At 39.0% G+C, this 16,396-nt stretch overlaps 1 protein-coding gene across 1 annotated transcript in view; it reads left to right on the top strand.

Annotated features, from left to right (window-relative positions):
• Positions 1,373–16,396, top strand: part of LOC109831810 (zinc finger CCCH domain-containing protein 5-like) — a 16,814-nt gene continuing 1,790 nt past the window's right edge. The window contains 7 exon segments of the mRNA XM_020399251.1: positions 1,373–1,489; positions 1,594–1,637; positions 1,640–1,741; positions 1,881–1,949; positions 3,369–3,488; positions 3,578–3,838; positions 4,187–4,507. Of these exon segments, the coding sequence (XP_020254840.1) occupies positions 1,465–1,489; positions 1,594–1,637; positions 1,640–1,741; positions 1,881–1,949; positions 3,369–3,488; positions 3,578–3,838; positions 4,187–4,507 (942 nt within the window). The 5' untranslated portion in view covers positions 1,373–1,464.

Here is a 16,396-nt window from a genome sequence, read left to right as displayed (position 1 = left end):
ACGACCATCTATTCCTGCATCCTTGCATGTCCTTGTTTCCCTTATCATTGGGTTGCAATAGGGTTAATTAAGATGAGGCCGCAAGAACTTATGTGTCTTAAACATATACTAACTTTAGTCAATATTAATCTCATAAGTTTTCTAATGTATTTGATAGTCGCCGTTAATCATGGCAATTTAAATAAAGTCATTTACCATAAAAATCATATCTATGATGGGTCAGAAATATATTTTAGAATTAGAAATAGATCCGATTAAACTCTTGATAATTGTGAGAATAGAGAGAGAGATTGTTCACTTGGTCCAGCATATTTTGAAATCAAGTGTTCCATTTTTATTATAAGAGAAGCTAGATAGAAATATGATATGCATTAATCGTGTTTTTTTATAACTTTTAATATTTAACCTTGTGATTTTACTTAAGCATCTGGAATGGAAGAACCAAGTGGCATGCAAGAGCACAAACAAAGCAAAAACCAGGTGCAACATCCGTTTGGAAAATTTGAGCTTTACTAAACTTTTCAAAAATCCATGAATATCGAAAAATCATTAAACTCAACCATAGATTTAGCATCAAGATATTGGTTCTCATATTAGGGCATCTAGATATAAATATGATCTACAATAAGTTTTTATAACTTTTGCTCCCTTTTTATATGGTGATTTATCCTAGCCAATCAGAATGGAATAAAGACGTGACAAAACTACTGGTTACACGTACAAATAAAATCAAAACCAGGTGCAACATCTGTTGCGCTGCATGGAATCTGATGAGGCAGGTGGAAATGCATGGGCCAGGAATGGTAGGTAGAGTCCATGCAGTGCCAAAAAGCAATACCACTGGCAAATCTCCATAACAAGTAGCCACGCGCACCCAAAGAACATTTAATCAGACAAATATAGAGTAACTGCAAACAGCTGTATTCTAACAACCCCACAGCCATCCATATAACTTTTTCTTCAGTGAATAAAACCATTTGCAGCTTTATCAAGACAATAATTTTATCTCGTATTAACTTTTACATCAAATATTTAGTAAAAAGATACCACAAGAAAACAGCTATTCTTACAACAAATATCCAAATTGCTCCAAACCCAGGGGTATTATAGTCCATTAAAAGAATCCAAATCAATTTACAAATTGAAAGGGTTCTGTACGTAAAAAGCCAAAATCTCCCCGTAAAAAGTAGCCCAACATCTGACGGTGGTAAATTACAGAAAAATGAAGGGTCTTAAGTGAAATATTGCCAACCAGGTGAAATTACAGTTTGAGAGGGGCATTTGTTTATTCCTACCCTTTTCCATTAGCTTTGGCGGGTATATAAACGACCCAACGAAAAAACCCACAAAAAAAAATCAGAAAAAAGATCAAACCTTTGAAATCGGAGGTCGAAAGAAAGAGAAAAAGAGAGCTCCAAGCTCTCTTCTTCACTCTCCAGAGCCCTAGATTCTTTCCCTTTTGCCATGGAGTCAGATGCTGGACTCGAGGGTGATGAATTCTCTACCTTTTGAGCTCATCCCTTTGTTTTTTCCCTGTAAATTTTAGGGTTTTGAGGGCATCGAGTTCTTGATTGTGTTTACATTGCTTTACAGAGGCGATGTGGCAGCTGCAATTGGCAGCAGCTGCGACCCGCCGTTGTACCCGGAGCGGCCAGGGGAACCTGACTGTGGCTATTATCTTCGCACAGGATTGTGTGGATTTGGCGAACGATGCCGATTCAATCATCCTTGTGATCGCTCGGTATGAATCTCCGATTACCCCCCGAAAATTTGTTTAATTTGGTTTAGTTGGGGATTTTTATTTTTTTTGCAATTGGGTCCGTTGTTTCTTTTTTTGGGTGGTAATTTATGGTTATGGAGGGTTTTGTTGTGTTTTTCAGCAGGTGACTGGAGGTGGGAGGGTCAGTGGTGGGGAGTATCCGGAGCGACCTGGGCAGCCTGCTTGCCAAGTAAAGATTAGAAATTTTCACTCTTTGCAGTAGATGTTGTAGTTAGATTGTTCGGTCGTGCCTGCGTGTCAATTTCCTTTTCCTTTTTTTTTTCGGGGGTGTTATTATTATCATTATGATATGTGATAAGAGTTTCAGGGATTAGGATTTGTTGCTTCTGTTTAGATTCTTGAAGGATCACAAGGAGTGGGAAGTTACTGCATGCCATTAATTGTTGTCGATCTAGTTTGGTAGTGTTAAACCCCAGTGGTAAGTGGAAGAGCACATGAAGTCTGCTATATAAGTAGTTGGTTTATTGCAAAGACTGAAAATTTTGGGATGTTATATTGTACTGTGTCAGGGCACTTTGGACTTTCCAATTTTGTTATGATTATTCTAACACAGACTATTTGATGGTGACTTTGGTTGTAGTTCCATTATGATTATGATCATTGTGGTGTTTACTAATTACTTTCACTTTGCAGACAACTTATTCTACTTTAATAGATTCTTAGTGGTTAACAATATGGGGATAAGTTTCCATTTTGTTATGGTTACGTGGAGGTGACAGTTTGACTGTATCTGTCCGTATGTGCTTTCTAGTCATGGAAATCATAATTTGGCTACCAATTCAAAGAATTGAACTATATCAGTTGTTACTTAGATTCTTAAATTCTTAGCATAGTTGGGAATCTGATGGTGATTTTGTTATATTTTCTTTATCCACGTGAACTTAATAGCAAGTACCTGAAGCATGAAGTGACCTTATTGGGCTAGGTCGTGGATCAGGTTCGGGGTCTGGTCTGAAACCCGTCTGTGACCAACAGTTCATTCTAATTTTTTCAAGCCTGCAGTATCGGAGTTCTAGTTTCATTTTCCTATGGAGTGCACGAAGTATTCTGTGTCTTCTTTGGGGTCTAGAACATGCTTTGTGCTAGTTAGTTGATCACGACATAGAAATATTAGAATTTGATTGTGGCTAAATAGTCTGTTCAATGGGAATCCATGTTTCTGCTTCTCTTTTCTTTCAGTCACTGTAATGTTTCCTAGCCATGCCACTGGAAGTAACTCAGTTGCCAAGGAGCTATTAAAGGTCAAATATAGTCAAGTTTTTTTTATTACTTGTATGCTTATCCTTCTTCTCTAGAATTTTCTGCGTCTACTATAGAAGATTTTGTTGGCATCTATGATACTATTTGATTTTGTATTGACCAGTTCTGCCATACTTCTGAAACTTCATTTCTGCTGATGATATTCTCAGAGATACATAAAAACCAAACTTCAGAATGATTTTTGTTAATGTTTTTGCTTTATACGGCTATCTTGATCTCTTTCATACTTTTGAAGTTGTGGTGTACTCTTTGCTACTTGGATTTGTGGAGGGTTCCTTGATCTTGTATCTCTTTGTAATGTGGCTACATTCATCTATAATATATGCAGTACTTTCTCAAGACTGGTACTTGCAAGTATGGTGCCTCTTGCAAGTACGACCATCCAAGACAAGGAGTTGAATCTGCTTACCCAGTCTCGCTAAATATATATGGATATCCTCTCCGTCTGGTTTGGGCTTCCTTGTATTATTATGGATAATGCTTTAGGGCATTCTTCTATTGAAGATTACTAATTCTATTAGTGGTTCTAAATGATAGGGCGAGAAGGAATGTTCTTACTATTTGAGAACCGGGCAGTGCAAATTCGGGTCCACTTGCAAATTCCACCATCCGGAGCCAGCTGGAGTTCAAGTTCCTTCACCAGCACCTGCATTTTACCCAACAGTCCAGGCTACCACTGTCTCCGGCTGGCAAGTCGGAAGGCCTACTATGTTACCGTCTCAGTACATGCAGGCACCCTATGGTTCAATGGTTTTCTCTTCTGGTGTTGTTCCGGTTCCGGGTTGGAGTCCTTATCCGGTTAGTGTATTACATGATTTACATCCTAATTCTTGTTGTATTAGAAAGGATTAGTTACATTCTTGTATGGTGTAATTACACAGGTAAACCTAGAGTCCACGTATCTACTATGGTAACCTTGATATTACTGATTTTAATTACACTGGTGATTCTGGAGTCTGTTTATTTTTTTCCTTCTCAGGGTTACCCATCTAGATGCAATCAGTTTGCCTCAAGGTTACCTTTAGATACGCAGACTCCATGGTCACCCGAGTAGTCACATCATACTCAGGGTACCTAAATGTAATTGATCATATTATAAATTTTGAATTTAAGTTTTAAAATCATGTTGTTTTGCCTTTGAGGCAGCCAACTGTGAGCCCTGCATTGCCTCTTGGAGGACAGCAAGGTATTCAAACTGGATCGGTGTTTGGTTCCAGCAATCAGCTGTCTCCTTCAGCTCCAGCTATTCCAGGGCCTTTCGCTGCACTGTCTCCTTCCATTGGCCCTTCAAGCAGTGGCCAGAAAGAACAAGCTTTCCCTGAGAGACCGGGCCAACCAGAATGTCAATATTATATGAGGACTGGGGATTGCAAGTTTGGCGCGACCTGTAAATACCATCATCCACCAGAATGGAGAATCCCAAGGACAGACTGTGCTCTTAGCCCTGTTGGTCTCCCAGTTCGTCCGGTAACTTTCTCGCAAACAATTACTCTCTCTTGTTTGATTCCTTGATTTTAAGATAGTGTCCTAAATTGAGAGTTTTCTGTTCTCTAAGTACTTTAGGTAACTTTTTGGTTGTGGAGGGTTTTCCTTATATATAACATCATTGATTGAGTTAACTTCTTCACATTCTTTACTTTCAGTTATGAAATAGTAAAACAGTGAAAATGATACTGGTTTGTTGATTTTATTTTTAAAACCGAGAATCATCAAGAAGTAGGAATCTATTTTCTGTCTGCCTCATTTCTTTCATGTTGACATATTACTGCCGCATGTATGTTCCAGTGTCCATGACAATTCTTATTTTTGATTGAATGCCAATGTTGTTGGAATGAGTTCAGGTAGCTAGCTCAAAAATATGGGTAACATATTCCTTAGTGTTATGCTGATGTTGATAGAATGCTGGTTGGAATCAAAGTTGTTTTCATTTTATTGTATTTTTCTCTAAATTTGGTTTGTATGTGTTGATCAATGCACCTGCACCTCTACCAGTTTGAAGGAATAGTATGTGGACTATGGTGGGACTGGATCATCCTAATAATAGAGGAATATATTAATCATTACCTTCACCTTATTTTCTTTCTATGTAGGCAATTGATCGTGCACCTGTGGTTGGCAATGTATTTGTCGGTTGTTGAGGAAAAAATTGTAAAACTTTTTTAAAGAGACCTAGCGGGGACGAATGGGATAAAGGAACATCTGGTTTAACTTCAATTGAATAATAAATATAGTGTGCGGAGATTACAGATCGAGCTTAACTTTTGGTTCTATCATCTCAAACTCAGGGCACTTAGAGCTAGGAAGGATATTCTCATCTATTGGGTTAGATAATTTTGAGTGGACTAGCACTAGATCTTAATCATGAGTGTTCTTTCCGTGTAGTTATGGACCACTAATCATGAGTGGACTAGCACAAGCTCCTTACAGAATATATATGTTTCATAAATAATGAGGGTACTCCTATCTGGAATTTGTTTAAGTTAATGGTCATCTATAACTGTTTGTTGACATCAGCTGTGATCCTAGCTATTTCTGGTTGACGCATTGTGTTTAGATTGAACTGGTAATTAGAAGTCATATAATAGTGCCTGGGTCATAAGAACTTGGTTACCCCTTGATTATGCACATACTATTGTGTGAAAATGTCTGGAGTTGGCATCTATGAAATACTAACCTGGCGCCACAAATGCAATGGTAAATGTCATTGATACAACAGAAACAGACATCCAGATCTTACATATTGTAAAGGAGCTTGAATCATGTTTCAGGACATCATGGCGAAAGGAAACTGGGATATCACCTTTTCTGAAAACTAATATGTGTAATATAATCTGGAAGAACTCGCGAGGAAGTTACGCTGAGGATTATAACAAAGCCATGATTGCTGGAAGTATTTGAATATGGATGGATAACTCAATTGCCTCGCCCAGATGGTCAGATCTAATACTTAAATTAGTGTTGGGATTTATGGGGTCTCCTGTGAGTAGCAGCAAATGTATATTGAACAAATTAACTTAAGTCTTGAGTCGATAGATATTGGTTCTTAACTTTCCATTTTAGTCCATTACTCTTTCTAAATCTTGCCAATCTGGGAATATACTTGCATACAAAGTCCCAACAATATTCCCCTTCATTTGTTAGTATACCTCAATTTTACTCAAAAATTGGTTAGTCCCTGAACATGTAATTTTAGGCACTATCCATCAACCATGCATTTACCTGATCGGTTTAAACTGAAAACTAGGGCACGTCAATAAGGTTGTGAACATCCTAGGATTTTCTACCGTCTGTGGGCTAACTAGGCCTTAGGCTCTTCGACTGGGTATGAATTAGAACCAAGGAGCAGAACATCAGTACATCCTAGGATATTCCACTTCCTTGAGGCTAACTGGATCTCAGCCACTCCGGTAATAGCATTGGCCATATAGCTTCACGTTAGACTTCACTCTCCCTTGTACACAAACATAGGCTCTGATGCCACTTTGTTGGGGATTAACCAGGGTCTCCTAGGAGTTAAATAAGCCTGAAATATAGTTTGAACATTACATTACCCCAAAAACTTAAGCTCTTAGGTATTAGGGCCTATTTTCTCTTCAAGTCCATCAGTCTTTTTAATCTTTCCTATGCAGGACTAGACTACACTCACACATGAATTCTCAACAAATAAGATTGGATGTTTGCATTTGTGCTTGATGCCCTTTATTTTTATCATTTGAGTTTATTAAGGTGCGTAATTAGCTAACTAATGAACATCATGTTCCACCAGGACCACCACTGGTTGATCATCTCCTAGTAATTTCCCTCCCAAATTAGCTTAGATGTTTTAGGCAACTATTTGTGTGATTTGTTATGATGTTTTTCTGTTCAACTCTTAGACTCAATCTTTATGATTTTTTTTGTTCCCATTTTAGGAAGTTAAGCTAAATAAAAGCTATTTGAGAAAAGCAATGGTAGTAATGGTAGACTGGTAGTTATGATGTTTGGTAGATAAAAAGGTAGTTCTCTTCTCTTCCCTCCCCTTGTGAAACTGGTTGAAATAATGAGCTCCAGCATTAACATGTCTGAGAGCTATCTGCTATGTATTTTTCTTAGTTCCTGTTATTGACTTTTATCCTTTTCTGGTTATAATTATTAATACAAGTTGATATTCAATGATAATGACCAATACAGGAAGGGGTTTGATATAGAAGTACAAAAATTTCTATGATAGTGTTATATTGGCAAAAAAATTAAAAGAAACCAGGGCAGGAAGCTTGTAAGTTACTGAAACCGTCACTGACGACGTGAATGTTAGTCAAAAATGGTGAGCCACCGAAAAGCTTCAAGCCACCAAAGTTGACAAAAATGGAGACAATCCTCAAATCACCGAATTCGGTGAATGACAGGGGAGAAGAAAAAATTGTACGTGGGCCCCACCAGCGGGCCCCACCAGTATTAAAATATTAGTGCATAGTGTCTTTCCAAACACTATAAATAGGTCCCCAATCTCTTAAGGAAAACTCATCCCAGAAACAACTCCTCTTATAGAAGAACAAGAGAGAGAAAAGAGAGGCTTAGAGAAAAGTCTTTGTGAGAGAAAATTGTGAGCAATTTTCAGAGTGGGATTGAGTTGTGAGAAAAATTGAGTGTTGTAAAATTTCTCCCAAATAGTGAAAGATCTGCAGCAGCCCGTGGACGTAGGCAATTTTGTGCCGAACCACGTAAATCTTGCGTGTCCCCCAATTTTGCGCAATTTATTTTTCGCTTTCTCTCAAATCTGGCAATAGGGGAATCAGGGTAATTTCCCAACAACTGGTATCAGAGCTCTGGTTGTGATGTCTGTCAAATTTCTGCAAGGTTACTATTCACATGAATAGTACATTTCGTGAATAGTGTAATTTTGCCGGCGGTACCGACTTGTCGGCAGAGGTATCTTAATACAAGGTGGTTCGCAAAAATTGTCAGAAACGATCCAGGGGAAGTCAGATTCGAGTGGGAGCGATGGCTGCAGACGAAGGGAAGGTAAAAATTGAGAAGTTCGATGGTGCGGACTTCGGCTTTTGGAAGATGCAGATCGAAGACTATCTGTACCAGAAGAAGCTGTATCAACCTCTCTCGGGAAAGAAGCCAGATGATATGAAGGATGAAGAGTGGGCTCTCCTCGACAGACAAGCCCTTGGAGTTATCCGATTGACGCTATCCCGCAACGTTGCCTTCAACATAGCAAAGGAAAAGACCACGGCGGGTCTTATGGCGGCTCTCTGCAGCATGTACGAGAAGCCCTCTGCCTCAAACAAAGTTCACTTGATGAGGCGGCTGTTCAATTTGCGAATGACGGAAGGCGCATCGACAGCTCAACATCTCAATGAACTCAACATAGTCACAACCCAGTTGAGTTCAGTTGGGATTGAATTTGATGAAGAAGTACGAGCATTGATACTTCTTTCTTCTCTACCAGAAGGCTGGAACATTACAGTCACGGCTGTGAGTAGCTCATCGGGAAGCAACAAGTTGAAGTTCGATGATGTTCGTGATCTGGTTCTTAGTGAAGAGATCCGACGGAGAGAATCGGGTGAAGCTTCAACCTCCTCAGCTTTACACACGGAGTCTAGGGGAAGAACTTCAGAAAGAAGTTCAAATCACGGCAGATCAAAATCTAGAAGGAGCAAATCTAGATCAGGAAAGAAAGACTTCAAATGCTACAATTGTGGCAAGAAAGGTCATTTCAAGAGGGAGTGTCGGGCACCGAAGAAAAACACCGGCGCACAGGAGTCTGCCAACGTGACCGAGGAAGGAGGTGATGCTATGATTCTAAGCGTCAACAGTCCAATTGAATCATGGATTCTTGATTCAGGGGCATCTTTTCATTCCACTCCATGCCGAGAAATTATGGAGAACTACGTCAGCGGTGATTTCGGAAAGGTACATCTAGCAGATGATGAAACCTTGAAGATTGTTGAGGGTTACTGTATAACTTTCTCAGGTCATGAATGGAAGATTGCCAAAGGAGCACTCGTCATTGCTTGAGGTAAGAAAAGTGGTACTCTCTATGTAACTTCTAACCTAGAGAATATTATTGTAGTAACAGATGAAGATGAAAAATCAAACTTATGGCACTAAAGGCTTGGCCATATGAGCGAGAAATGGATGAAGACACTTCTGTCAAAAGGGAAGCTACCGGATCTGAAGAATGTAGATGTCGGCCTATGCGAGGATTGCATCTTTGGCAAACAGAAGAAAGTCAGTTTTGCAAAGATTGGCAAGACACCCAAGACAGAAAGGTTAGAATTGATTCATACCGACGTATGGGGACCATCTCCAGTTTCATCTCTTGCAGGCTCACTGTACTATGTCACCTTCATTGATGATTCTACAAGGAAGGTGTGGGTTTATTTTCTAAAGAAGAAATCAGAAGTCTTTGATACCTTCAGAAAATGGAAGGCCATGGTGGAAAATGAAACTGGTTTGAAGATAAAGAAGTTGAGGTCAGACAATGGAGGAGAGTACAAAGACAGTAGATTCAAAGAGTTTTGCGCAAACAGCGGGATCAAGATGGAGAAAACAGTTCCCATGACACCGCAGCAGAATGGCGTAGCGGAGCGCATGAACAGAACTTTGAATGAACGTGCCAGAAGCATGAGGTTACATGCCGGCTTGCCCAAGTTCCTATGGGCTGAAGCTATCAATACCGCAGCCTATCTAATCAACCGCGGACCCTCAGTTCCCTTGGATGGTGGAATACCGGAAGAAGCTTGGAGCAGAAAAGAGGTAAACCTTTCACATTTAAGAATTTTTGGTTGTATCTCTTATGTACACATAGATTCTGCTGAAAGAAGTAAACTTGATGCCAAATCTAACAAATGTGTTTTTGTTGGTTATGGTGGTGATGAGTTTGGTTACCGATTTTGGGATTATGAAAATCGGAAGATCATCAGAAGCAGAGATGTCATATTCAATGAGAATGTGATGTACAAAGACAGATCAACTGCAGAATCAAGTAGCTCCAGTACAAAAGCTGAAACAAAGGAATTTGCTGAATTTGAGGAGATTTCTGAAAATGATGTTCAAACAAGCCCTGAAGCAGTTCAAGAAGAACCAAGCACGCCAGAAGTGAGACGCTCCTCCAGAATTCCAAAGCCAACCCAGCGCTATTCGCCTTCTTTGCACTACCTGTTGCTGACTGACAGTGGTGAACCAGAGTGTTATGACGAAGCAATGCAGGTGGAAGATTCAGTCAAGTGGGAGTCTGCTATGCAAGATGAGATGGACTCACTCATGTCAAATCAGACGTGGGACTTAGCTGAATTACCACCAGGTAAGAAAGCTCTGCATAACAAATGGATCTACAGGATCAAAGAAGAGCATGATGGGAACAAGCGCTACAAGGCAAGATTGGTTGTCAAAGGCTTTCAGCAAAAGGAAGGTATCGACTACAATGAAATTTTTTCTCCGGTTGTGAAACTAACTACAATCAGATTAGTGTTGAAAATTGTAGCTGCTGAGAATTTACATCTTGAGCAGTTAGATGTAAAAACAGCTTTCCTTCATGGTGATTTGGAGGAGGAGATCTATATGAAGCAACCAGAAGGCTTCATGAAGGCAGGCAAGGAAAATCTAGTATGCCGTTTGAAGAAGAGCTTGTATGGATTGAAACAAGCTCCCAGACAGTGGTACAAGAAGTTTGACAACTTCATGGGCAGCAACGGTTTCACTAGATGCCAAGCAGATCATTGTTGCTATATCAAGAGGTTTGACAATAGCTTCATTATTTTATTGTTATACGTTGATGACATGCTCGTTGCAGGATCAGATCTGCAAGAGATTATAAATTTGAAGCAAAAATTGTCAAAGCAGTTCGCGATGAAAGATCTTGGTGCTGCAAAACAGATTCTTGGAATGAGGATCAAGAGAGACACGAAGTCTAGGACTTTGATGTTATCACAGGCTGAGTACATCAACAAAGTACTCTCCAGGTTCAATATGCAAGATGCAAAACCAGTGGGTACACCTTTAGGTGTTCATTTCAGACTTTCCAAAGATCAGTCACCAAAGACAGAGGAAAAGCGTGCACACATGGCGAAGGTCCCGTACGCCTCAGCAATTGGAAGTCTGATGTATGCCATGGTCTGTACAAGACCGGATATTGCTCAAGCAGTGGGAGCTGTTAGCAGGTATATGAATGATCCGGGCAAGGTACACTGGGAAGCAGTCAAATGGATCCTCAGATATCTACGGGGTACCACAGGTAAAACACTTTGTTTCAAAGGTGGAGATACAATACTAACAGGCTATGTAGATGCTGATCTAGCAGGAAATGTTGATATCAGAAAGAGCACTACAGGGTATGTATATACTCTAGGAGGTACTGCAGTGAGTTGGGCTTCTCAACTGCAGAAGATAGTTGCTCTCTCCACAACTGAAGCAGAATATGTCGCTGTTACAGAAGCCAGCAAGGAAATGGTGTGGCTTCAAAATTTCTTGGATGAATTAGGCAAGAAACAAGAAGACAATGTCTTATACTGCGACAGTCAAAGTGCTATTCATCTAGCGAAGAATCCGTCTTTTCATTCCAGAATGAAGCACATACAGATGCAGTATCATTTTATCCGATCACTTCTGGAAGATGGAATTTTGAAGCTTGAAAAGATCAGTGGAGCTCAAAATCCGGCAGACATGCTGACAAAGACGGTGACTATTGACAAACTGAAGCTGTGTTCAGCTTCAGTTGGCCTGCAATAGTATAAAGACCGGGAAGAGCTGCTGCATAGATCGAGGTGTGAAGACAGATTAAAACCAGTCTTCAAGTGGGAGATTGTTAGTCAAAAATGGTGAGCCACCGAAAAGCTTCAAGCCACCAAAGTTGACAAAAATGCAGACAATCCTCAAATCACCGAATTCGGTGAATGACAGGGGAGAAGAAAAAATTATACGTGGGCCCCACCAGCGGGCCCCACCAGTATTAAAATATTAGTGCATAGTGTCTTTCCAAACACTATAAATAGGTCCCCAATCTCTTAAGGAAAACTCATCATTTTTGTCAACTTTGGTGGCTTGAAGCTTTTCGGTGGCTCATCATTTTTGACTAACAATCTCCCACTTGAAGACTGGTTTTAATCTGTCTTCACACCTCGATCTATGCAGCAGCTCTGAAGCTGAACACAGCTTCAGTTTGTCAATAGTCACCGTCTTTGTCAGCATGTCTGCCGGATTTTGAGCTCCACTGATCTTTTCAAGCTTCAAAATTCCATCTTCCAGAAGTGACCGGATAAAATGATACCGCATCTGTATGTGCTTTGTTCTGGAATGAAAAGACGGATTCTTCGCTAGATGAATAGCACTTTGACTGTCGCAGTATAAGACATTGTCTTCTTGTTTCTTGCCTAATTCATCCAAGAAATTTTGAAGCCACACCATTTCCTTGCTGGCTTCTGTAACAGCGACATATTCTGCTTCAGTTGTGGAGAGAGCAACTATCTTCTGCAGTTGAGAAGCCCAACTCACTGCAGTACCTCCTAGAGTATATACATACCCTGTAGTGCTCTTTCTGATATCAACATTTCCTGCTAGATCAGCATCTACATAGCCTGTTAGTATTGTATCTCCACACGCAAGATTTACGTGGTTCGGCACAAAATTGCCTACGTCCACGGGTTGCTGCAGATCTTTCACTATTTGGGAGAAATTTTACAACAGTGAAATCACTGAAACTCCCAATAGCGGTACCATAGAACATTGGCCATAACTATTGATGGCAAGATTTCGATCCTTGGTTCATATTTTATGCTGACTTCTTGCCTGGGGATAATAGGGAGTTTTGTTCCAGGGAAGTGCAAGTCCTTTCTCTAACATGTTTTGTCCAAGTTTGGGATCTTTAATATCCGAGTCTTAGATGCTCATCGTTTTGCATAAGGATGAATGATCAATTCAACTAAGTTGATAACAAGATCTAGCTTGTTGCACTTCTCAAAAGTAACCTGACCTGCTTAATACTTCTCTTGGGACAATGTGATCCACAATTTCCATTAGCTAATTAATTAACAAAAAAAAACTTCCATTATCTAATTTTTTTATGAGAAAGAAATCAATTGTTCATTGGGTGTCTGCATCTTCAAGAAGTGTGGGTTCTCCTCTCAGCATGTTCAGTACCTTGGTGTGGGTGTACTTTGGAGACTTTGTTATTCTAGGTTTCTAATAATGAAAAGTTCTCATCAGTTAAGAGTTTTTATTCGAATCCTTTGGGTGACTAAGATGCAATAACATGAACTATAATCAAGAACCTATGTACTTTGGAGACTTAGCTATTCTAGATTTTAATAATGGGAAGTTCTCATTGGTCCTTAAGAGTTTTTATTGGAACCCTTGGTGACATAGATACAATATGAACTAAAACCCTAAATTGTTATACTACCTCAAGAACCTGTAGAAAAAAAAGGGGGAGAAAAAAGCAAATGGGACATTAAAGCTCATAAAAGTTTCATAAAAAACTCATAAAAGTTGTGGTGCTAAAAGTTCGTTGGCTGCAATTTTATTTGAAAGACAATTGCATTACCACTATTATTTCCTGAATAGTGACTTAGGTGAGCTACTCTTTAGTTGGCTGGAATGTACTGTGAAGTTTTAAGTGTGCGTCAGAAAATATAAGAAAGTATGACCGGCGTTCCAGGTCCATGAGTTGACCACTTTGGAAGCTTGATGATACTTACCTCAAAATTTCCAAATTCATTGTGATCAATTTGAAAGTTTACTCTTTTATTTATTTTTCCCTGGATCTACAACTTCTCTAGGCATTTGATGTGTGTATGTTGTGGTTTAGGTCACCTAAAAGACTGCACAGGCGTAAACCCACACAGATTGTTTCAAGCCCACTAGCTTCTCACATGAGTACTCTTTCTTTTTGACTGCAAACTTTTTCCCCCAATTTGAGATCTTTGGACACATTTTCCCTGGACTTTCCAGGATGACTGGTATCCATAATAGAATCATGTTTTCTTTTTCTGGTCTTGACTTTATGGCACCTCCCAAGTTGTTTTTGTTCATAAACCAACTTTGTTTCCTTGAAATCATTAGAAGACATGCAAGTAGGGGTGCATATGGTCTGGATACAGCTCGGATATGATACTTACCAGTATCTGTAGTCATGGATATAGATATGGATATGGATATGCGTTGTTAAGGAAAATTCCTATCCATATCCGCTAAAATTAGATACGAATATGCATCCGGATATATTGACGAGTATACATGCGGATACGTAATGGATATGAGAAAACTAGATAATATTGAAAAAATATGGTTCATATGGTACGAGAGAGTTCATTAGTATGTCATTATATCTGAAAAACTAAGATTAAATGTCTTAATTATCAAAATTAATCTCAAATCCATTAATTTAAGGATTAAAACTAGGGGTGCATTCGGTCCAGATTCGGCTCGGATATAGTACTTACCATATTCATATCCCCTTACCTATCACAGATACATATATAGATATACCTCAATAAGGAAAATACATGTCCATATCCACTAAAACTAGATACGGATACAAATATATATGCGGACTAATAAGATGATATGCATGCGGATAAAAACTACATATGGGAAAACTAAACAATATTGTAAAAATTACAGTTCATGTGATACAAAAGAATTCATTACTATGTTCGTTATATCTAAAAGGCTAAGATTAGACAACTTATCTACAGCATGACTAATGTCTATTCAGATTTTTCGTATATGGATCCTGATATTTCACTACAAAATCATATTTGTAACCATACCCTATCTATTTGAGTAACCATATACATATCCTGTATATCCTAAAGGATACAGTTACATATATTTTCTTGGATATGGATATGGTTTAGCATCCCTATTTAAAACTGTTGCAATAGTATGACCATATTTTGGATACGGATACGGTTCCGGATATTTCATTACATAACGTGATTAATGTATAATCGGATATTTTGGATACGGATACAGTATCAAATATTTCATTATATAACAATATCTGTAACCATATCCTATCAGTCATAGATTTTAGTAATCATATTCGTATCATAACGGATGTGGATACAGATGTTTCCTCGGCTACGAATATTTTAGTGCACCCTAACGTGCACGGGTGCAGATTATTCAAAGAAAATGGATGATTAAAGAAACTTAGATCCTTTATTTCATTTGGAAACACTAATCTCATTCCGAGGGATTTAGGAATTTTTGTTTCAGAAACAATCCTTAATTTATTTCGTTACCCCTGTGCCCTTATATGATCTTTGTGAAAACTAGTTGGACTTGCAGCCATAAACTTAACTACAAAGACTTGTCCCAATTATATAACTTGATTTATTAATTTTTCTTATTTCTTCTTCCTAACAAGGGAAACATTATATGGCCAATAAAGTCACTGGTCCCCTCGCAGGATGCGAATGAAGAGTGCATGCATTGCTGGTTTGAGCAACTAATTTGGTTATAACATGAGTTCTTCATAATTAAATAAATTCTACCACTAGAGAGGTGAAACATAAAGCATGAGTTATTTATAATTGGTTCTGACATTAAAGAGGTGCAGACTGGTCCAAGTTTACTTTTGAGTTTTAAATAAGCGGCCACGCTTTTATACAATGCCTTTGCTACCGTGCATGCGTGCATGCCATTTCATAATTTTAAAGAGGTGAAAATCAAAGCTTTAGTTATTTATAATTAGAAAATCTGACATTCAGGATGTGCAAATTTAGGCCCAGTTCACTTTTAATGAGCATACATGCCTTTGTACATGCAATTGCGAGCGAGCAAGCATGCAGCTTCATAATAGTAAAGAGGTGAAACCTAAAGCACGAGTTACTTGTAATTCAAGATCTGACATTAAGGAGGTTCATATTTAGTCCCATCTCAATTTGGATGAGCGTACATGTGCTTGTACATGCATTTGCTAGCATGCGTGTATGCGACTGCACCATTTCAAGGGGAATTTTCAGAAACCACCTGCACTTTGAGGTTTTTGCAGAAAACTCCGCTAACTTTGACAAAGTTCAAGAAAAACACGCATGAACTTTTGGGTGTTCCGTAAAACCCCCTAAACCTTCAAATTTCCCATGGCAGCCCAAACGGAGTTAGTGGTGTATGGTTAAAAGACCAGAATACCCTTTATAAAATTAACCTCCAATTTAATTAACTTCTAATTATGTTTAGAGAGAAGAGATGAGGATCTAGCGGGTCGCTAGCGAAGAAGAGCCAGTTGGGCCAGTGGTTAAATTTGCAAATAGAGTGCACTTGGGGTTTGTTAGAGAAGAGATGAGGATCTAGCGGGTCGCTAGCGAAGAAGAGCCAGTTGGGCCAGTGGTTAAATTTGCAAATAGAGTGCACTTGGGGTTTGTT

The sequence above is a fragment of the Asparagus officinalis genome, chromosome 2 (assembly GCF_001876935.1).
Source record: "Asparagus officinalis chromosome 2, Aspof.V1, whole genome shotgun sequence".
Taxonomy (NCBI): Eukaryota; Viridiplantae; Streptophyta; class Magnoliopsida; order Asparagales; family Asparagaceae; genus Asparagus; species Asparagus officinalis.
The sequence above is the reverse complement of the archived record's forward strand: the minus strand, read 5'-3'. Positions and strand labels throughout refer to the sequence as shown.